Below are 22965 nucleotides of genomic sequence, written 5' to 3' on the forward strand. Positions count from 1 at the left end.
ATTAAATTGTTCAAGGCTAGTCTGGGCAATTTGTTGGCCTATAGAAAAGTCTTTGTATTGTAGTTAGCTAACGACTAGGTGATGTGGCGTTTCTAATCAGTTTAATTCTGATGGCTAGGCAATACTGTGTCCTTTTGTTAACATTTATTGCAAATTTGGCTATTTTATGATAACATTGCTTAAGTTTGAACAGTCGTGACACTTGAAGGTCAGTGAAGACTGGGAATGTGTAGTGGAGAAACAGCAGTAAGAAAGTCAGTGACATAGGTTTTTACTTTGTATAATGTACCTAGTTGTTGATGAGTTTTTTTAGCACGTGATACATGGAGATTCATTTCAAATGGTCAGTAAAGATGGCATCCAGTAATTTTGTGTGGTTTACTTGCTGTGTTGCTGGCATAGATCATAGTGAATATTGCTAATTTGGAAGAGATGTATTTTAGGGTGAAAAGCAGTAATTTATTTTAGGGTTTATTAGTAGTTGTGAATTATTTAGCTACATTTCATTTGACAAGAAGGATTGTATTGTAAGGCCTTGAAGCGGAGAGAGAGAGAGATTTGGCAGATCAGATTATGGTCAAGTCATCAGCATAATGAACTAGGTTAGCATTTTTTTGTCGTAGTGGTGAGATCATTAATGAATATGCTGAAATGTATGGGGCTTAGTATAGATCCTTGTAGGACACTAATCATTATTAGCAGGAAGGTGGAGAAATAATTTTTCCATTTAACTACTTGTACTCTGTTTAAGAGGTAGCTGTGGAACCATTACAGTGAAGGGTTTGTGAGCCCTAAGAATGAGAATTTATGTAAGTGTTTCTGGTGGGAAACAGTATCAAAAGCTTTTCCTAGTTCTAGCAAGATGGTGGAAACTAGGCTTCGGGTGTTGACAGTACTAACAAAATTCAGAAAAGCAGTAGTTTGCTGTGATAAGGATGGAAACTGTGCTGGTTTTGTATTAAGATAGTTGAAAAGTTGTGTATAAATACATTTTTCTAATATTTTTAATAGGGGAGATAAAATGCCACATGGCTTACAGTTTAAAACATCTGTATTGATTCCACCCTCATGCAGTAGAATAATTAATTATTTTTTTCTATATTTTCTGATATGAATCGATTTATCAGAACTGAAACAGGAGATGCAATAGTTTCAGCTGTTTTTTAAGATATTTTCTTAGTAGATTGTCAGGGACATTTGTTGTGGGGGTGTTCATTTCCTTTTAAAAAAGGCTACAAGAACCTTTACTTTTTACGTCAAAAGCAACAAAGGTGTTTATGATTTTTTTTTTTTTTTTACTCAGCTGCTCTTACTGTAACTGTCTTAGTTGCTCTTCTGCGTGCTATCTGTTCAGTTGCTCTTACTCTGCACTTATTACTGCTTGTTAGTAGCCTCCTGTTCGATTCTCAGATAGAGCGTCTTCTGTGTGGAGACATGCGTGAATGGGCGTACCTTCGTTGAAGGTTGTGCATCAGGGCCGGCAACTCGGCGCGTAAAAATCTACTGCCAATCATTAGCGGACCGGAGTTCCGCTGTGGCGACCCCTAACCGGGAATAGCCGAAAGACACAACAAGTAGCCTTCTAATTTACTGCCTTCTGCACTTGTTTTTTAGTCATTTGTTAATTTAATTGTATTTAATTGAACTGTATTTGCCGTAGTCTTGCTACACACTCGGGTGTGTTAGCCTGCACTACAATTTGAATTGTATTTACTGCTGTTTTAGCTGCTTTTCTGTAACAAAAAAAAAATTCTAAGCTTGTTTCCTGCCTTTCCTGTAACTAGTCAAGTCCAGATACAGACTTGCTGCATCCAGGACTGTTGGTAATCTTCTGAGCCCCCCAAGCCTTTCTGTGTTGGAGGGAAACATTCTAGCTTATCAGTGGGAGTGGTAAGCACTAGGTAGCCTATCTACCACGGGAAGAGTGGGTTTTGGCCCTGAAATTGTAGTTCATTGGCCATTTGGGCAGTTTTTCCATCTCTTTCTACTTTCTGGTTAAAAGCCTATTTTGCGTTTGGTCCCTGCCTTTCCTATAACTAGTGTAGTCCAGGTACAGATTTGCTGTATCCAGGACTGTTGGTAAGCTTCTGAGCCCCCCAAAGCCCTTCTGTGTTGGAGAGAAGCCTTCTAGCTTATCAGTGGGAGTGTTAAGCACTAGGTAACCTATCTACCACAGGAGGAGTGGTTTCTGGCCAGAAATTATAGTTTATTGGCCCTTTGGGAAGCTTTTCCATCTCTTTCAACTTTCTAATGTAAAAGTCTGTGTTTGCTCTTGTTTCCTGCCTTTCCTGTTACTAGTCTAGTCCAGGCACAGATTTGCTGTATCCAGGACTCTTTGTAAGCTTCTGAGCCCCCCCAAGCCTTTCCGTGTTGGAGGGAAGCCTTCTAGCTTATCAGTGGGAGTGATAAGCATCAGGTAGCTATCTATCACAAGAGGAGTAGTCCCTGGCCCAGAAATTGTAGCTTTTGGCTGTTTGAGCAGTTTTTTTCCATCTCTTTCAACTCTCTGGTTTGAAAGCCGCACTTGTGCCTGTTTCCCGCCTTTCCTATAACTAGCCTAGTCGAGTTACAGAGCTGCTGTATCCAAGATTGTTAGTAAGCTTCTGAGCCCCCCAAGCCTTTCTGTGTTGGAGGGAAGCCTTCTAGCTTATCAGTGGGAGTGGTAAGCAGTAGGTAGCCTATTCTCCACGGGAAGAGTGAGTTTTGGCCCAAGAATTGTAGTTTATTTGGCTGTTTGGGCAGTTTTCCATCACTTTCAACTTGCTGGCTTAAAAGCCTGTGTTTATACTTGTTCCCTGCCTTTTCTGTAACTAGTCAAGTCCAGGTACAGATTTGCTGTATCCAGGACTGTTTGTACGCTTCTGAGCCCCCCCCCCCCCAAGCCTTTCTGTGTTGGAGGGAAGCCTTCTAGCTTATCAGTGGGAGTGGTAAGCATTAGGTAGCCTATCTACCACAAGAGGAGTGGTTCCTGGCCCAGAAATTGTAGCTTTTGGCCATTTGGGCAGTTTTTTTTTCCATCTCTTTCAACGTTCGGGTTTAAAAGCCGGACTTGCGCTTGTTTCCCACCTTTCCTGTAACTAGCCTAGTCCAGATACAGAGTTGCTGTATCCAGGACTGTTGGTAAGCTTCTGAGCCCCACAAGCCTTTCTGTGTTGGAAGAAAGCCTTCTAGCTTATTAGTGGGAGTGGTAAGCACTAGTTAGCCTGTCTACCACGAGAGGAGAGGTTCTTGGCCCAGAAATTGTAGTTTATTGGCCATTTGGATAGTTTGTCCGTCTCTTTCAACTTTCTGGCCACATCTGCGCTTGTTTCCCATCTTTCCTGTAACTAACCTACTGGGTAGCACTAGAAAGCCTTAAACTGATACAAGCCTTCTAGCTTAGAAGAGAGACTTTGGAGTGATTAAGTATCAGTTTTCTGTACTTTCTTGCTGTACTGTACTTAACTGTTTTCCGCCTAAACGCAGATTTTCCAGCGTTTATTGTGATTTAAAAGTTTGTTTTTTTCACATATTGTACTTACTTGACTTCCTGCACTTTTATAAAGTTGTTTTTTGTTTAAATAATTTGTTTAACTGTCATAGGCTACACACTAATGTGTGATAGCCTTTTCTGATCGTTTGTAGTCATTTAAAGCTGTTTTAAGTGTATTTTTTTACTGTATTTGCCTTATCTTTTCAAAAAAAAAAATCCTTATTTCCCACGTTTCTAAGCTAGTATAGTTCAGTTTTCAGGCTAGTGCTGAATTTAGGGCTGTGATACTAGTTTCTGAGCTGCCCATACCTTACTTGGAAAGAAGGAAGTTTCTCTGTTCACCTGTGAGAGAGGGGAGCTATGAGGAACTTATCTGTCCCTGGAGGAGTGGTTCCAGCCCAGAAGTTAGTAGTTTATTGGCCATTTTGAGCTAATTTCTATCTCTTTAATTTCCCTACTATAAAAAACCGCGTTTGCACGGTTTTGCGCTCCGGGCAGTGCCGGTTAGCTACTGTTAAATTATTCCCAGCTCCACTAAATCTCCTCTTCAATTTTTCCCTTGAAAGTAGTCTAACTCTCATCCTAAGCACTCAAAAAGCATCTTACAGCCCAGCACTTGCTCAGACCTAATAGCAAGCACTAATATACCCTGACACTGATTGCCCAGCAGGGCAAGGCTCTTTATTCACCCCTCACCAACCAAGCGACTAAGCAGCTCACCCTACTATTCAGGCATGACCAAAGGGCAACTTCAGGTGCACTCTCCAGTCCAGCTGGTGAATCTGGGTATCCTGAGGCAATGTTACAACTGCCTCATGTACACAGATAGCCTTCTCCTCCTACCACAAAACACTAACATATGCAAGAGATGCAATTATGCAGCCAAACTGGAAGCTAAGCTGTCTCCACCCAAGACTGGAACAGACAGACAGGAGGAGAAGGTTAACACTTGCACCACACCTCCAGCCGCACACAGACCTACTAAAACAGCACTGGCGAAAAATACACATAAATACACAAAATCATACTCGGAGGCTCTAAATAAAAACCTGCAAAAGCATCCGAGACCTCCAAAACAGACACCCAAACAACCTGCACTTCCCGTCACAAACCAGACAACACATAAAACACAAAATCAGTGTGCCTGACAATCACAGCCCTTAAGGCGAAATAACATACCTAACACACTAGTAATAGGTGCCTCTATAGTCAGGCACACTGACATCCCACGCACTAGGCTGGACAAGCAGTAGATTACTGTTGGCTGCCTGTCGAGAGCCAGAATCCACCACATAACACAAGCACACAGGCCACTCCAGAACAAGTACAAATATGACTCTGTCATTGTTCATGTTCATAGGTTCATAGGAGGGTACTAGGCTATAGGCCCTAGGGCCTATATAAGCCTAGCCAAAAATGTACCCTGGCTTTCGCCACCCAAGAAAATTATTTTCCTGTGCCCCTGTCGAGCAGAGCTACAGAAGTGATCCCCGGGGTGAATTTCCTATCTCTCATCCAATCATCAAGATTTTTCTTGAAGAGTGCTAATGAGCTCTGTTTGACATAGATAGGTAGTCTGTTCCAGAGTTTGGGAAGTCTCTGGGACAGGAATCTATCCCTCCAGCATGTTCTGTTTATTATGGTGATAAGGTTTAGGTCCCTAGTGCATGTAGCTCGGAGGGATTGGGATTTCTTTAAGTGGAGCATGTCCAACAGCTCTGGGTTTGACATAGCTTTGTATGTTAGGCAGAGATTGCCTCTGAGTAGGCGATATGCGACGGAGTAAAGCTGGAGCTTTTTGAGACGGTCTGCGTAGAGCATCTGTTTGAGGCCAGTAATCCTCTTTGTGTGGTATTTTTGTGGCCTTTCCAGTTGTTGTAGATGCCTTGTGAGGTACATACCAAAAGGAGCGTTGTACTCTATAATGGGTCTAATGAGTGATGAGTAGAGTGGAAGAATGACCTCTTTTTTCCTGGATAAGAAACCTTTTGTGATGAGGTGAGCCACTAAGAAGGATTTCCTGACCACTGTGGTGATGTGATTATCAAAGGAGAGACTACTGTCCACCTGTGTCCCAAGGTTTCTTATCACATTTTTGGCGTTAAGTAGACTACCAGCTATGTGGTAGTTCATGGGTACAGAGTTTTTTCCAAAGGGGATGACAATACACTTTTTGGCATTGAGCTTCAGGCCATGGCTTTGACACCAGGCATCTGTCTCAGTGATGCCCTTTTGTAGTATGTCCACATTGTTAGGAGTTTCGATTATGGCTCCTAGTTTGCAGTCATCTGCAAACTTTGTTAGCCAAAGACCTTCTGTGTTAGCCTGTACTTCAGAGAAGTAGATACCAAACAGGAGAGGACCCAGGACTGAACCCTGTGGTACTCCACTTGTCACTGGTCTGAAGTCAGATTTGGAGTCTGCTACTTTCACAGTGTGGGTTCTGTCCATGAGCCAGATGGCAACCCATCTTGTGAGATTGGGATTTATACCTAGTTTAGTGATCTTATCTATAATTCCAGAGTGGGGGATGGTGTCAACAGCCTTGGCGAGATCTAGATAAGCTGTGTGAACCACCTTACCCTCATCTATGGCTTTGGTGACTGCTTCAAAGAAGTCAGTCAGGTTTAGGAAACATGATCTGCCTTTTACAAATCCGAACTGAGTAGGGTCTAGAGTTTGGAGATTACCAATGTCTTTGTTTATGGGTTCCATGGTGATACATTCCATGGCCTTGCAGACCAGGCTCGTCAGGCTAAGGGGGCACTAGTTCCCGAGGTCCGTCGTGACTCCACCTTTCTGGAGTGGGATAACTGTCGCGGTGTGCCATTCAGTGGGCACAAAGCCTGAGGTGAGGCTATGACTGAACATGGTACTTAGGTAGGGTGCCAGTTCATTCTGTAGTTCATGTAGAACGCAGCCTGGGATATTGTCAGGTCCCATGGATGCTGTGTTCTTGGCTTTGGAGAGTGTATTTTTTACCTGTGCAGCCATGATTACAGGAACTTTGCATTCTTCTGGTATAGAGATGGGCCCTCTAGGAGTGAGAGGGGGGGTAAAGTTAGCACTGAACCTATCTGCCAGGATGTTGGCAATATCAGTTGGTTCTGTATATTTAGTGCCATTGTGCTGTAACTCAGAGCAGATCTGAGTGTTGCCATTGAGATTCTTGACATAGCTATAGAATGCTTTGTGGTTGTCTTTAGAGTCAGTGGCAATTTTGTTTTCGTAACTAGCTTTGGAGGATTTTATGAGGGATCTCAGCTTCTTACTAAGGTTGACCAGGGCGTTCCTCCAGTCATGGGATTTTACTCTTTTTTGCAACAGTTTCTTTCTTCTGTTGTAGAGTTTGTTTATGGCAGAGGACCACCAGATCGGCTTCCTTTTTTTGGAGGATAGCATCTTGGTTCTATTAGGGATAGCATGATCCATGCACTCGTGTAAGTGCTTATAAAGTGCATTTGTGTAGGATTCAGCAGTCGTAACTCTATTGTGCATCTGCATGGGTGTCATGAAGTTTGCTACTTCTGTCTTAAGAAGTGTGAAGTTGGCTTTGGAGAAGTTTTTTACGGTGGTTTCCCTAATTGGGGGTGGGGGCGGGATGTGGATGTCTAGGGTGATTAGCTTGTGGTCAGATCTGACCAACGAGGAATTGACCTCTGGTATGGAACACCGGTTGCCCATGTTGGTAATGACCAGGTCTAGGATATTACTGTCCCTGGTGGGGGTGTGAATAAGTTGATCCAAGGCGTTTGAATTTACGAATTCCAGAAAACGTTGAGCCAAAGAGTTGATACATGAGTAGTTTTCCCAGTTAATGGTGGGGTAGTTGAAATCACCCATTATTAGGGTGTTAGGTTGTACCCTAATACTTTCCAGTGTATCAAGAAATGAGGTGTGGAAATCCTGGGGCATGGTGGGGGGGTCTGTAGCTAGCTACAATTTGGATTGCGGTCTTGCCCAGAGTTAGTTGCACTTGGATAATCTCGGATGCATTATGCTGTTCAACTAGCCTGGAGGTGTGGATATCCTTAATGAATATGGACACGCCTCCACCTTTAGTGCTTCGTTCTGGGTTAGGTGGCCGAAAGGTGTGGTATGAATTATAGCCTGGTAATGCAGGGGTGCTCTCTGGAGCTTTGAACCAGGTTTCTGTCACTGCACAGATGTCGATGTTCTCCATTTTAAGAAGTGCCTCGAGTGAGTGCATTTTGAGGTTTAGACTTCTAGCATTGAGTAGCATTACCCTCAGATTTTACTTGGTTGTACCTGTTACGGTGGTGAATTCGTCATTTGAACCTTGCCTAAAAAAGGCACTATAGGGGTGGCAAGAGCCTTAGCCAGTATCAGGAATCCCAAGGGCGACAGGTGCAAGCCATCTCTGGCAAAGCATCGTGGTCTGTCGATCATGTCGTCCCAGGCAGACAAATATTGGATCCCCTTAGAATGACACCAGAAGCTTAGCCAGTTGTTGAAGTCAGTCATTCTGTTCTTGTACTGTGGCATCATTCTGGGTGATGGCAGGATGCTACTCAGGGCCAGGGTCATACCTGCCTGGGTTACAAGATCAGAGAGCTCCTCCATGTCTCATTAATGTTGTCCAAGGAGGTACGTCTCAGGTCATTCACATCAACATGGACAATGACAGTGTTATATTTGTACTTGTTGTGGAGTGACCTGAGTGCGTGCGTTATGTGGCGGATCCTGGCACCTGACAGGCAGCTGACAGTAACTTTCTCCGTGTTTAGCCTGGTGAGTGGGACATCAGTGTGCCTGACTATAGAGTCACCTATGACTAGAGTGTTGGGTACGTTGTTATGCCTTATGGGCTGTGGTTGAGTGGCACACTGAGTTTGTGGGCTATGTGTCATTTGGGTTGTGTTGGGGGGGTGGAGTTTGCTTGTATTTCTGCTTTGGAAGTCCCTGATGCTTGGGCAGGTTTTTATTGAAAGAACCCCGCAAATGTAGGTGTGTGTTTTGTGTTTCTATGTGTGTGTTTTGGTGGTGTAGGTTTTGAGGGACTATGTGATGAGTGTTGTGTGGTGCAAGTGTTTACCTTCTCCTCTTGACTGTCTAGTCCAGTCTTGGGTGAAGAGAGCTTTGCTTCCAGTTTGGCAATATAAGTGCATCTCTCACAAGTTGTAGTGTTGGGTGGTATGGGGAGAGGGTTGTCTGTGTACATGAGGCAATTGCTGCATTGCCCCAAGATGCCCAGATTCATCAGGTAGTCAGGAGAAATCACCGGGAGCTGACCCTTAGACATGCCTGGATAGGTGCTTATTTTTTAAGTACTAAAAACTGCTTTCCTCTAGACAAGTGCGGAAGGTTGAGTGCTGTAGTAATTTGCAACTTATTTAGTGCTTACGAGTTCTGAACATGTGCTGAGTTCAAAGAAACAGATTTGAGTGCTGAAACTAGAAAACTGGCTAGTTCTAAGAAACAAAATTAAGCTAGAAGGCTTCCCTCCAAAACAGAAAGGCATGGGGAATCAGAAGCCTACAAACAGTCTAGACCACTTACAGGAAAGGCAGGAAACAAGCTTAAAAAAAATTTTTTTTTTTTTGTTTTTCTTTACCAGATGCTCTCTTTGTACACAGTAGGAGTGCCTGAAATCAGAATATGATCTCACTGCACTCAGTTGAGTGAGCAAATGAGATGGGCCCAGAAGGAGTATCCAAACACAAACTTACAAGAGGGGCGGGCAGTTTCAAAGCCACCAAGATTAACACCAAATCAAAAACAGGGAAATTGGGTGGGGAACTAACTGACAAAACAGAGTCAAAACTTCCAGTTCATATTCAATGTAACACAAATAACTAAATTTAAATGCCGTATTATTTGAAAAATGTGCAGATAAAAGTTACTTAAATTCTCTTATACGTCCAGTTGAATACAGCTAGATCTTAGCTGGCCAAAGCTGAAGTTTTTAAGCAGAAAATATTCCTAAATGTACCACTTAAATAGGCAGTGACAGGCTATCAATGAATGAGACTTCCTCCACCTGCAATTACTGACGGGAATAAAATCTAGCAAGCACTAACTGATAAAACAGAGTCAAAACTTCCAGTTCAGTTAATATTCAATGTAACACAAATAACTCAAATTAAATGCTGTATTTGAAAAATGTGCAGATGAAAGGTACTTAAATTCTCTTATATGTCCAGTTGAATACAGCTAGATCTTACCCGGCCAAAGCTGAAGTTTTTAAGCAGAAAATATTCCTAAATGTACCACTTAAATAGGCAGTGACAGGCTATCAATGAATGAGACTTCCCCCACCTGCAATTACTGACGGGAATAAAATCTAGCAAGCACTAACTGATAAAACAGAGTCAAAACTTCCAGTTCAGTTAATATTCAATGTAACACAAATAACTCAATTTAAATGCCTTATTATTTGAAAAATGTGCAGGTAAAAGGTACTTAAATTCTCTTATACGTCCAGTTGAATACAGCTAGATCTTAGCCGGCCAATGTTGGTGTGAATGACCTGAGATGTACCTCCCTGGACTACATGAAAAGAGACATGGAAGAGCTCTCTTATCATGCAGCCCGGGCTGGTATGACCCAGACCCTGAGTAATCCTGCCCTCACCAAGAATGGTACCTCAGTATAAAGAAAAAATTATCAATTTCAACAATTGGCTAAGCTTCTGGTGTCATTCAAAGGGGATCCAGTGTCTGTCAGCCTGGGACGACATGCTTTGTAAGAGACGGCTTGCACCCGTCACCCCTAGGCTTTCGAATACTGGCCAAGGCTCTTGCTGCCCCCATAGTGCCTTTTTTAGGCAAGGCTCAAAAGTCAAACCCACCTCCGTAAACAGCACAATTAACAAAAAACTGAGGGCTATGCTACTCAACGCCAGGAGTTTAAAATCTCAAAATGCACGCGCTCGAAGCACTCCTCAATATGGAGAATGTCAACATCTGTGCAGTAACTGAAACCTGGTTCAAGGCTTCAGAGAGCACCCCAGCACTACTGGGCTACAACTCATGCCACACGTTTCGGCCACAGAACACGGACCGAAACACAAAAGGAGGGGGTGTATCCATATTCATCAAGGATACCTACACCTCCAGGTTAGTGGCGCAGCATGATACCTCTGAGATCATCCATGTGCAACTAACATCAGGCAAATCTGCAGTGCAAATTGTGGCCTGCTAAAGCTCACCCTCCATGACCCAGGACCACCACTCCACCTTTCTGGAGACACTGGAAAACATGAAGGTCCTACCAAACACCCTGATATTGGGCGATTTCAATTACCCCTACCATTCACTGGGAAAACTACTCGATTACAAATTCCCAGGCCCAGCGCTTCCTGGAATGCATCACCTCAAACGCCCTGGATCAGCTGGTAAACTCCCCTACCAGAGGTGAAAACATATTGGATCTGGTCATCACCAACATGGGCGACAGGTGTTCCACACCGGAGGTCAACCCGTCACTGTTTAGATCAGACCATAAACTAATCACTCTGGATGTCCACACCCCACCACCACCTCCAACTAAGGAAACCACAGTAAAAAGCTTTTCTAAAGCAAACTTCACCTTACTTAATACAGAGGTGGTAAGTTTCACAGCCCCCACGCTAAAGGATAACGCTGCCCAAGATGCAGAAACCTTTACAAATGCACTTTATGAGCACCTACAAGGATGCATGGATTGTGACATCCTTTGCAAAACCAAGACTCACTCCTCTAAGAGAAGGAAACCAGTTTGGTGGACCCCTGCAATAAACAGGCTATACAATAGAAGGAGGAAACTAGTTCAGAAAAAAAGCAAATCCCAAGAAGGAAAGACATCCCTGATCAGTATCAGTAAGAAATTAAGGTCCCTCATGAAATCATCCAAGGCTAACTTCAAAAGAAAAATAGCCAAGAATTCAAAAGATAACCACAAAGCCTTCTTTAGCTATATTAAGAATCTAAGTGGCAACTCGCAGATATGCACTGAACTAGTGGAAAATGGCACAAAATATACTGAACCTACTGATATTGCCAACATCCTGGCAGATAGATTCAGTGCAAACTTCAACCCCCTCTCACCTCCAAAAGGGCCCACAACAATACCAGAAAAGTGTAGTGTCCCAAAAACCACAGACGCACAGGTGAAAACAACCCGTTCAAAAGCCAAAAACACAGCGTCAATGGGACCAGATGGTGTCCCAGGCTACGTCTTGCACGAACTACAGAACAAACTAACCCCCCACCTAAACACGCTGTTCAACCTCAACCTCTCCACTGGCTACGTGCCCATAGAATGGCGCACAGCAGCAGTTATTCCTCTCCACAAAGGAGGGGCCACAACTGATCCTGGTAACTATCGACCCATAAGCCTGACTAGCCTGGTCTGCAAGGCTATGGACCGCATTATCATGGAACTCATTAACAAAGACATTGGGAACCTCCAAACACCTGACCCGACCCAGTTCGACTTTAAGGGCAGATCATGCCTACTAAACCTGGTTGACTTCTTCGATTCAGTCACCAAGGCCACAGACGAGGGAAAGGTGGTTCACACAGCCTACCTTGACCTCGCCAAGGCTTTCGACACCATTCCCCACTTGGGTATTACAGAAAAACTCACCAGCCTGAACATAAACCCCTACGTCACGAGATGGGTTGCCAACTGGCTTACACACAGAACTCACACGGTAAGAATAGCAGGCTCCAGGTCTGACTCTAAACCAGATACAAGTGGTGTCCCGCAAGGCTCGGTCCTGGGACCCCTACTGTTCGGCATATACTTCTCAGAAGTACAGGCAAACACAGGAGGACTATGGCTAACTAAGTTCGCCGATGACTGCAAACTGGGAGCCATAATTGACTCTCCGGCTGACACGGACATCCTCCAAAAGGGCCTTACTAAGACGGACACCTGGTGCCAAAGTCATGGCCTCGAGCTAAATGCCAAAAAATGCATAGTCATCCCATTTTTGAAAAACAAAACACCCATAAATTACCACATAGGTGGCAGCCCCCTTAATACAGAAGAGGTAATAAGAGATATGGGGACCCAGGTAGATAGTAATCTCTCCTTTGACAATAATATTGCCAAAGTAGTTAGGAAATTCTTCTATGTGGCCCATCTAATTACTAAAGGGTTTGCATCTAGAAATAAAGAGGTTATAGCGCCCCTCTACTCATCACTCATTAGACCGATCATAGAGTACAATGCCCCATTTGGGATTTACCTCACAAGACACTTCCAACAGCTGGAAAGACCACAAAAGTACCTCACCAAGAAGATTACTGGTCTCAAACATATGTCCTATGCAGCCCGACTGAAAAAACTCTGGCTGTACTCAGTGGCATATCACTTACTCAGAGGTGATCTCTGCCTGACTTACAAAGCCATGTCCAACTCAGAATTGATGGACATGCTCCACCTAAAGAAATCCAAGTCACTGCGAGTCACGTGCTCTAGTGAGCTAAACCTCGCCACAACAATAAATAGAACATGCTGGAGGGATAGATGCCTGTCACAGAGACTCCCTATGCTTTGGAACAAAATTCCAAATTACATCAGGCAGAGCCCCTCACTAACAGTCTTCAAGAGAAACCTTGACGAGTGGATGGGTAACAGAAAATACACCCCTGGGATCACTTCACTGGCTCTGCTTGACAGAGGGTCAGTTAATTAATCAATGGGGCGGAGAAAGCCGACACACTCTGGCTAGACTTATAAATGCCCTCGGGCAGATAGCCTAGTACCTACCTATGAACCTGAGACGCTGACCCTCATCTTTTACATAAGGTTTCTTTTTCACTCTGAGGATTTTCTGGATACCCTCATTTGCACATCTGGCCTGCAATATACTATTCCTTATCTGTGTGAACTGTTGCCCAGAAGGGGTGTTTATTTCTTTTTAAGAAAGGCTACAAGTACCTTTATTTTATGCCACACACACAACAAATACTGTTTATGCAGGACACTGACCTATGTCTTTTACATATGGCATGTAACTCTAGATTGCAGTGCTCCTTCAGGAACATTATTTTAAAGAAAGTGCGCTTCAAATTTTGTGCTTGAGAGTGTTGTAATATGGATTTTTATTGCCTCTGTTACTGACAATTAAGATTGTGGGAATTTAGTTAGATCCTTTATGTAGCATGAGGTGAAATGTGCCCCCAGCTTTTTGAGGTAAATGTTTATCTTTTTCAAAGTAATTGGCTTAAGGCTACTTTACTTAGCGGTTACAGTATTTCCAGCTACTTCATATTTTTTGTAAACTTGGTATTGGTTGCATGTGTTTTGTTAGGCTGAATACTACTCTTACCTGTTGGGAAGCTAGCTGGTAACTCTGGTCAGGCTCTCTGCTTGCTCAGACTAAGCTTGTCTCTCTGCCCACTTCTCCTACCCCCAATTCCCCAGCCTCCCAGACTCGTACCTTTATTCTGTCTCAGCCACTTCCACCAATTACCTCTTAAAGACAGATTGTACAACCTCTTCTGACTCTACCATCCTCTGTTAAACCATCTTCTTCCTACAGTAGTATAGAAATGTATGCTAAAACATATGCCAATATTTACTTTTTTTTTTGCTGTTAATCTATACCAACAATCACTCACCTTGCAATCCTCACTGTTCAGAAAATGCATTCAAGCCATTTCCTTAAACAGTACAATAATTTCTTACTCAATAGTTGGCTTTCTGGATCTATATTAAATCAGCGAACGCTGATTTATCGACCCCCATGTAAGAGAAAAATTACAATCCCAAACACTTGGAACAGCGATTTTTTTCCCAGGGGAAAAAAATCACTATTCCACAAAAAAAATAAATAAATAAATAAAAACTTCAAAACATTACATAAAGTGGCGGGCTTTGCCCCACACCCCCCTACTTAAATATACCAACTCCGAGATTGCACTATAGTGACGAAAATGGCAAAGTAATGGAGGCGGCCAAGCGATTTCTTTCCCATGGAAAGAAATCACTTGTATGCCGTTTCACCATTTTGCTGCTTTGTGCTTTCAAGTTCAATCAAGACGCATTCGAAAGTTTGCATCTTCGATTATCTAATAGGAACCTGGCTTTCCACTGTACCCTCTATTTTTCCATGAAGTCCTGCCATATCCTTTTTTCCTTTTTATTTTTCACAATCACTCTTCTACCATTACAGCATTCAAATGTCCAAATTCCTCATCAAGTTCACACCCAAATTTCCTTGACACTATTGGATAGTAACATTGAATCAAACCCTGTTCCAGACCCCTTGTCCTGCTTCTTTATTAATGCACAAACACAAAATATTCAGAATAAAGTAGACTAGCTAAACACTTTTATTTCCTTTCACAAACCACAACTCATAGTTATCTCAGAATCCTGGCTAAAACTTCACAGTCCCTCTGTACACCACTTCTTTCCTGGCTATGACTATTTCCTTGATGCCAGACCTGGGACGCAAGGAGATGGTACTCATTCTCTTTAAATCAGACATCAGTATTCAACTTCTTGCTCAAAACAATGCTTCCTCAAATTCTCTTCATAATTTGTTACTAGCACAAATGCCCTCTTCTAATAACGCATCTGTTCATCTGGCAGTAGTGTAGCTCCCTCCTCTAGCATCACTGATCAAGCTTAGAGCACTACTCAAGAGCATTACCTCTTCTTCCAAAAACATCACAGATCACATTCTTCTTGGTGACCTCAAGTCTTGATATGGTTGATCCCGTCCATGATTCCAAACATGAACTGCTAAATGATGTTGATCTCACACAATATTAATTTCACACAAATTATCACTGAATCTACGAGGCTCGTCCTTTCCTCATCACATCACTCCTTATTTCACCCAATTATCACTAACAATCCCTCACTCATATTTATGTGCACCCACCAACATTAGTAATCACTGCCCCATTAGCTTTAGTATTCATCATGCTTTCAATACATTTTCTCTAAACCTCATTAGCTTCCACCATAAATCACCAAGTACCATTACCACACTAAAGTCTAGCTTTGTCTCTCTTAATTGGTCCACTATTCTGTCCTCCACTGACCCAATTCAAGTTACCCAACTCTTTATTCAACTTCTGTCTAATTTGCAAGACTCAGTATTTCTAAAAGTAACACACCTTTATAACCTCCCCAAAAAAAAAAAAACTGTCTCACTTATGAATTCAAAACCCTCTTATCACTCAGAGGTAAAGCTTGGCACACCTAGAAGTTTAGACTCTGTCCCGCCACTAGACGATACTACACACATCTCAGAAATCTATTCAAGCAGTCAGTCAGACATTATAAAGCCACTATATGAGAACACGCAAGTCCTCCCTTTTTAACACCCTAGAAAATTCCGGACTGAAGTGCATATCTTATATGGATGTAATACTCATCTTAACTCTGAAGTATTCTTCATCCTGTCTCTTTTCACCAACCAGCACCAGTAATATCCCCTTTCTCGCCACTAGTACTACCTCCCACCATATAACCTACTTTTCAGTTTCAAAAAATAAATAAATAAAACAAATGATATTACAGCCCTCCTTGAGAGCTTAAAACTTGATTCTCCTGCAGGCTCTGACAGCCTTTCTCCCTTGTTCATATTTCAGTGCAAGGAGTACATTGTCACACTACTAGTACAAATTTGCAACCTGTCCTTAACTCAAAATATTATGCCCAGCATCTGAAAAACTGCAATAATCAAACGCCTCACCAAAAAAACTATCCCTTCTCTCTCCAGTGATCACTGCCTGATCTCCATTCTACCCACCCTGGAAAAAAACTAGAAAAAATTGTGTATACTCAGCTATCTTACTACATTAGCCAATATTGTTTTATCTTCTACAAACAACATAGTTTCTGATCTGGATCCTGCACTTCCACTGCACTATAGACCTTAACAGATCATATCCTGTTTTGCAGGAACAAGATACTCCTCTCTAGAGCCATCTTTACTGACAATACCAGAACTTTTCATTTTGTTGAACACAAAACACTAACAGACCATTTCACCGAAACTGATATTAACCCTGACACAGTTCCTTTGTTCCAAAACTACCTTGACAACCAACACTTACCAGTACTTTTTTAACAAGAATATCTCTACTTTTCTGCATTTTATTAATAAGCTCATGCTTGACCTTTCCCACCTACCTATCTTACTGTATGCTGATGAACTAGTGTTTTCCACTCCAGCCACAACATCCTTTCAATCCAAAATGGACTTCAAATTGATTTGATTTCACTCATGAGCAAAAGGTTACTTCTGAACTCCATCAAAACTAAAGCAATGATTTTTGATGCCTACCCAAAACAACCAATCTACCCAAAATTTCACTGAGGCAATGGGGATGATGAATACTATACATTTGCATAAGTCCTATTTACTTGTAACAGAAGATGTTTGAGTTCCTCACTGTCTTAGTGGCAGCACCCAGCTGCCATCCCCTAGATTGTGTATAGTTGAGGTGGATTTCACCGTATTTGATTTTGTTGTTGTTGGATTTGTTGTTTATATGATATTGTGATTGGCTACAAATTTATTCTGGATGGATGATTCTGTCTTCAGGTGCTTTTCTCTTCTTCTTTGTGGAAGCAAAAAAGACTGAACACTCACTTCCAGTGACAGTTGAAATCATCCCTTTCAGGATATGCTCAGCCAATTATCTGTCACAGGAAGAGAGAAGGACAGGAGCAAGAGCTTTTGAGGGCTGGCCAGTACTGGATTACCTTGGCAGATAACCCAAAATGCCACTGAGGCAGTGAGGATCTACGGTTACAGTTAAGTAGAACTTATCCAACTATACTTTCCCTCAAAGCTTTTCTGATCACTCTTCAGTGACTCTCACCTACACATTCATATTCACAAAAATACACAGAGATTTTCTAGATTCTTTGCCTTGGAATAACACTTTCAATTTACTACTTTACCCTTTTGTTTGTTCAGTGCTCCAAGAGTCTTCATGAAGTTGCTGGCTCCATTCTCAACCTTATGCAGACTTTAAACTAGTCACATCCCCGAATTGGATGATTCCTTATTACATCTTCATCTAAGACACACTGGCATCCCTTCACTTTACCATTAATTTTTTTCAGTAGTGTAGTTAAGTTTTACCTGAAAAAGTCATGTTAGGCCCCCAATCACAGGTTACTTTTTATAGGTTGCCTTCTAGACATTTCTCTGGCAGCTTTTTTCCCCACAGAGAGTGTGTCTTCTTATCATTACCTCTTCTTAAATCTGGGTCATTATGACTGCTGTATAGCAAGGGACTTCCTCAGCACCCTGGGTTACAGAGCCTCATCCATTCTTATGGTCCTGTTTGCTTGAGTTTGTATTAGGGCAATTCACTGGTTCCTCAAATATATTTAGTATTTCCATCTTCTATCCTTTCCTGTCCCTGTTTTGAATTTCATCAAAACAAACATCTCAGTGGTGGACAAACCACCAGTATCTTAATGTGTCAATGTCCAGATCATTTGATATCCTCATGTCAGACACAAACATATAAATCTCAAGAAGATGATGGCACTGATAAAGCTCTTAAAGTTTTAAATCTACTGTGGACTGTTGGACCACTGTCACTGATTACAAAGAACACTACATTGATGTGATATTTAAGCAAGCAAAGGAGTACAAGGTTCTATCCTATTTCTAGGCTAGCCATAGTTGCCTGGTAACTGGCAATTCAGCACAGTCTAACTCTACAGGCAACATACATTCTGCCAGTGCAGAACACAGTAGCAGACTCAGAACAGACCCTCATGAGTGGATGTTTCCCCCAGAGGTCTTCCATTAAAATATGCACCTATGTGGAACACCCCAATAGATCGGTTTGCCTGTTATATCAACAGAGGGCTAGAGCAGTTCTCTTCCAGGGCACGTTGCCCGAAGAACACTTGCATCCTCTGTACCTTGGATAAGCTTTTTCCATTATGTATTTTACCTCTTTCTCTGATGTACAAAGTTCTACTATAGCTCAAGAAGGACTTGCCAAATATGCTTCTGGTGACTCGACTTTGGCCCAGATAGCTTTGGTTCTCTCCTTGTCATGCACTTGCTATGGGCATCGAGACTACCTTTTATTAGACTTACACAAGGCAAGCGATCTTCCATCTATCCCAGCATTCACATTCTCTGTCTAACTGTATTTTGAAAAGTTTTTGATTCCATTTAGGCACTTTTTTCTAAGGACTTGCAGCAACTGTTAAAAGAGGGAAGGAAACTTGCAGCTGAGAAAGTGTATTTAGTCAAATTTTGGTGCCATAATAGAAATTTAGATCTATCCCAAGTGAGGCCTCCATGAGTTCTTCAGTACTTGTGTGAAGTGCTTAATTCAGGCTTTGTGTACATCTCTATCAAGGTACACCTTTTGGCCATTTGTACCTGTCTGCCACTGCATACCCCCTTTCTTCTTTATTCCAAGTGAAACAGTTTTTGAAAAGGATATTACGTATTAGACCACCTTGAAAGCAGGATCTAAACTTTGTATTGGAGAAGTTAAGTGTCTCTCCCTTTGAAATTGAAGTCAGTTAATCTCTGAAATTTCTTACTTGGAAGATTGCTTTACCCATTGCCTTGACTTCTGCTAAATGGGTATATGACCTGTAGCTCTTATGTCTACTTAGCCCCTTTTTGATCTTCTGTAAGGACAGGGCGAGTCTTAGAACCACCCTTTATCTATGCCGAAGGTTATTTCTGAATTTGTAGTAAACCAGACTATTCATCTCCCTGTACTCTTTCCTAAACTTAAAAAAAACAAAGGAGAGACAGTTCTTTATACTTTAGATAACCACAGACAGCTTACCTGGATAAGACTAAAGATTTCAGAAAGTCTAATCAACTTTTTGTTTCTTTTTATGGTAGAAAAAAGGACAGCCAGTATCTAAGCAAATCATTTCTAGGTGACTTTCTCAGGTCAGTAGTTTGATACTTAATACTGTGGCAATAGTCTACCCTCAGGATGCCAAGGCTCATTCTTCCTGAACTATGGCTATTTCTGGGGCTTTTTGGAAAGGGACAGACTCTATATATGTATTCTAGACTCATCTACTTGGTCATCTGTGCACACTTTCACTACAAGCTTGACTCCGTTTCCTGAGCCAGAACAGGATTTGCTAGACCTGTTCTCTAAGATCACTTAGACTTTGCCCTTTTCCTTCCACCATTTCTTATTGAGCTTTGGCAGCTATCCCATATAGTTGTGGCTACTTCAACAGTGATCTGTTTAAATATCTATTGTTATGCTGACCTGCACAATTGTATTTTCTTGGCCAGGAAGCCCAGTTGACCAGTTGACCTTCCATTCTCTGGAGAGTTGGGCGATAGTAGACTAGCTTGCTAATCCTGGGAGAATGGCCTATCTTGTCCCTTTAGAGCACCCTCTCACTCCTAGGCAGCATCTCTGAGCTCCATCACTGCTGTCTTTTGAGGGGCAGCATCCTCCACATGTCAATTTCCCCTCAGCAACCAGTCCGAATGCAACATGACAGCATGGGCTTGACAGGCTGAAACTCCAGCAGGTAACACCTAGAGATCCTGCTAATAGTCATTCTTCTGACGAACCAGAGCTGCCTGCCTTCCCCACCAACTGTTGGACATGCCAGCATCAGGAGCATTTCAGTCCTCCCTATCTAGCACATGAGCAACTGTTTGAAATTGATTCACCTACAATGTAGTCAGGGCTTTATTCCAATATGCCACAGAGATGGCTAACCTTACTATAGTGTTAACAGGAAGGAGTTTGTATACAGAAAGTAAAAGTGTCACTGCCCATGTTGAAATTGCGGGCTCTATAAAAAAAGAAAAAATCTCAGACTAGAGGATAGATGTCATAAAGCACAGTTGAAGCATCTCGTGGCATACCGGACTCCGAATGGGTCTTGGTAGGGGCCTGCGAATCTGAAGTAGCGGGTATCAGGGGCTGCGAAAGCACCTCACTAAGTACCAGTGAACTGCCGACTAGCTTAGGAGAAGCGTTGTTTGCAGCTTTGGACCTAGGCGGCCTGTCTATGTCTTTATCTTTGCGTTTTTTCAGAATGTCGGTAGTCGGGTGGCTTACCGAAGACATATCTGGATAATTGAACCGAGTACCAAAATATTTAGAAGAGTAAATATACTGATGACGAATAGTTCGTTGTTTAAATAAGGCACAAAACCGACAGCGAGGTACATCGTGGTCAGGGCCTAGGCAAGGAATACAGTACGAATGAAAACCCCCAATGGGGTACTTAGCTTTAGTTGAAGTCTTCGGTTCTGAAACTCGAAAACTAAAATTTCAAGAGTCGGCCGACCGGCACTTGCAAACTGCTTCTGCTTCGGGCACCGCATGGCAAGAAAGACTAATGTAATGGCGTCGGCTGCATGCTTTATACCCGTGACTACCTGACATCACGGAAGATGAGACAGCAACCGACGCAGAACCCAAGACTTTGATAATCAGGCTGACTGAGAGCTACTGCAAGCAAATAATCCAAATGTGATGACTGCAACAGTGAAACACGAAGAACATCTGTTTTTCCTCTCACCCCTGAAAACAGCCACTTCAGTTTAGTGGGCTTACCCATTTAAAAAAAAAAAAAAAGAATATGATGTTCAAGGATCAAATAATTTTAAATGTAGTATCTTCTTTTGTTCTAATCAGTATCCAATGAAATGTTTTTATGAGTTGCAGTTGTTCACAGAGTGTTAATCTGCTATGCAAATCCGCTTGAAGAGAACTGCACAAGTGAAAGAATGTGGAGGGGGCGTTCTAGCTTTCTTTGTGTCTTACATTAATCTGGCACATGACATTAAGAGAACCAAGCAATTAGTAGATTATGGCTCAGTGAGGCTAGTAAATGCTTAGTTTCACTTCTCATTAGTCTGTGTTCCAGTAGAATCCCTTGCTGAAAGAAACTCATGAGTGTGTACGTTTATTCTTGTGAATTTAGTTCAATGGTATGTGTCTGTATGAGAATGTGTGTGCGTGTGTGCATGCACCGTGCGTACATGCGTCTACATTCTTTATTTATAATGCCATTTTTATTATTATTATTTTCCTAGAGGTGGGAACCTTTATACAAATTGTCTTTTCCAACTGCATATTTTTTAACAAAAATAATTTTTCCCAAGGATTCGGTTGGATCATGCTAATGTGAAACTGCAGGAAGAAGGCAAGCAGACTATCCCATGTATTTCACCAGATTGTTTTTCTTCATTACGCAAGTATTTGCATTTGCACTGCTGATGTGATGTTTGATCTCTTTCCTTGTAATTTTATTTATATAGAAATCAATGACTACAGAGAATGTATTCTACAATTCCTGTCACATTTTATTAGTGAAACTGTATTAGAATATTATACTGTTAACTTGTAGCTTGTTCAGAAAATGAACTGTTTCCAGTAATCACTTCTGTCAGATATGGATACAAGCACAAGGTGCATGACAGTAACATAAATAAAATAAAGAGGAACTAGAATGCCATGACAATTAAACTTAGGAATCAGTGACTTGCTGTAATATTTTAGCACTGAACAGTGATTTTGAAGTTATATGTTCAGCAGGAAAGTTAATGATTTGCTCAACTATGTTTTGCTGTTGAAAAAATAATACGGCCATTATAAATCATAATGGAAGTATAAAGTATGAAAAGCAGAAGTTATACTAAAATGTGTTTATTCAACACTACCTTGAATTTATTAGCACTGCAGTCAAACATAATCCCAGAGACTGGACTTCACTGTATGTTGAAACTTATATGGAAAAATATTTCAAGAAATCCTATATTAAAATGTGACAAATATAGTAAAGTGGTCACAACCTATGAACCTAAGTCATGCCTAAGAATTAACTTAGTCTTTCATTTGATCTGCTGTTAAAATAGAAGTCAGTTTTCAGTCTTGGATTATACCACTTGCAAAAACTACAAAAAAGTTTTATTTTTTCAAGCAACAGTTTTTAGTACCAAACTTTGTAGGAGAGATTGGTGAAGTCTCTTGAAACTAGACACGTACAACTGAACTAAAACGACTGCATAGTAACTTAATGGATTTTAAATATGTGTCATTCCTTATCTATCTAGTGGTTTTCTGTTTTGTCTTTCTGATTGTCTGCTATCTTTAACAGGTATAAGGTCATTCAACATGATGTCCCCAGCAGGAGATAATGCAGAACTGTTAGCAGAAATCAAAGCTGGCAAGAGCCTGAAGCCAACACCACACAGCAAAGGGTACACCACAGTATATAATACTGGTGGACAGCAGCTGGAGAACAATGTATGCCATCCCTTCTTTTATATACTTGTTCTAAGCACAGTTTTGTATATTTATGGGGGAGTGTTAACGTAACTTTCATTTTGTAAATGTACCACACATACAAATTTTGCTTGGAATGCATTTTTCAAAATTCAAGTGCATTTTTAAAGCATAGCATAGGTGTGGAAAGACTGAATATCTATGACTATTACAGTTTTGCTGTATAAATTCTGATCTAACACACAGTGAGATCGCTGCTTTATGTCAGACTTGCTGAAGAATTTGCCTAATCATTCCCTTTCCAAATTA

General features: G+C 41.7%; 1 protein-coding gene across 1 annotated transcript in view; it reads left to right on the forward strand.

Annotated features, from left to right (window-relative positions):
* ESPN (espin) overlaps positions 1-22965 on the forward strand; it is a 3774415-nt gene that overhangs the window by 3192977 nt on the left and 558473 nt on the right. The window contains exon 13 of the mRNA XM_044063026.1: positions 22529-22677. Within this exon, the coding sequence (XP_043918961.1) occupies positions 22529-22677 (149 nt within the window). The remainder of the gene's footprint in view (positions 1-22528; positions 22678-22965) is intronic.

The sequence above is a fragment of the Protopterus annectens genome, chromosome 2.part1, assembly GCF_019279795.1.
Source record: "Protopterus annectens isolate FY-2018-M chromosome 2.part1, PAN1.0, whole genome shotgun sequence".
Classification (NCBI taxonomy): Eukaryota; Metazoa; Chordata; order Ceratodontiformes; family Protopteridae; genus Protopterus; species Protopterus annectens.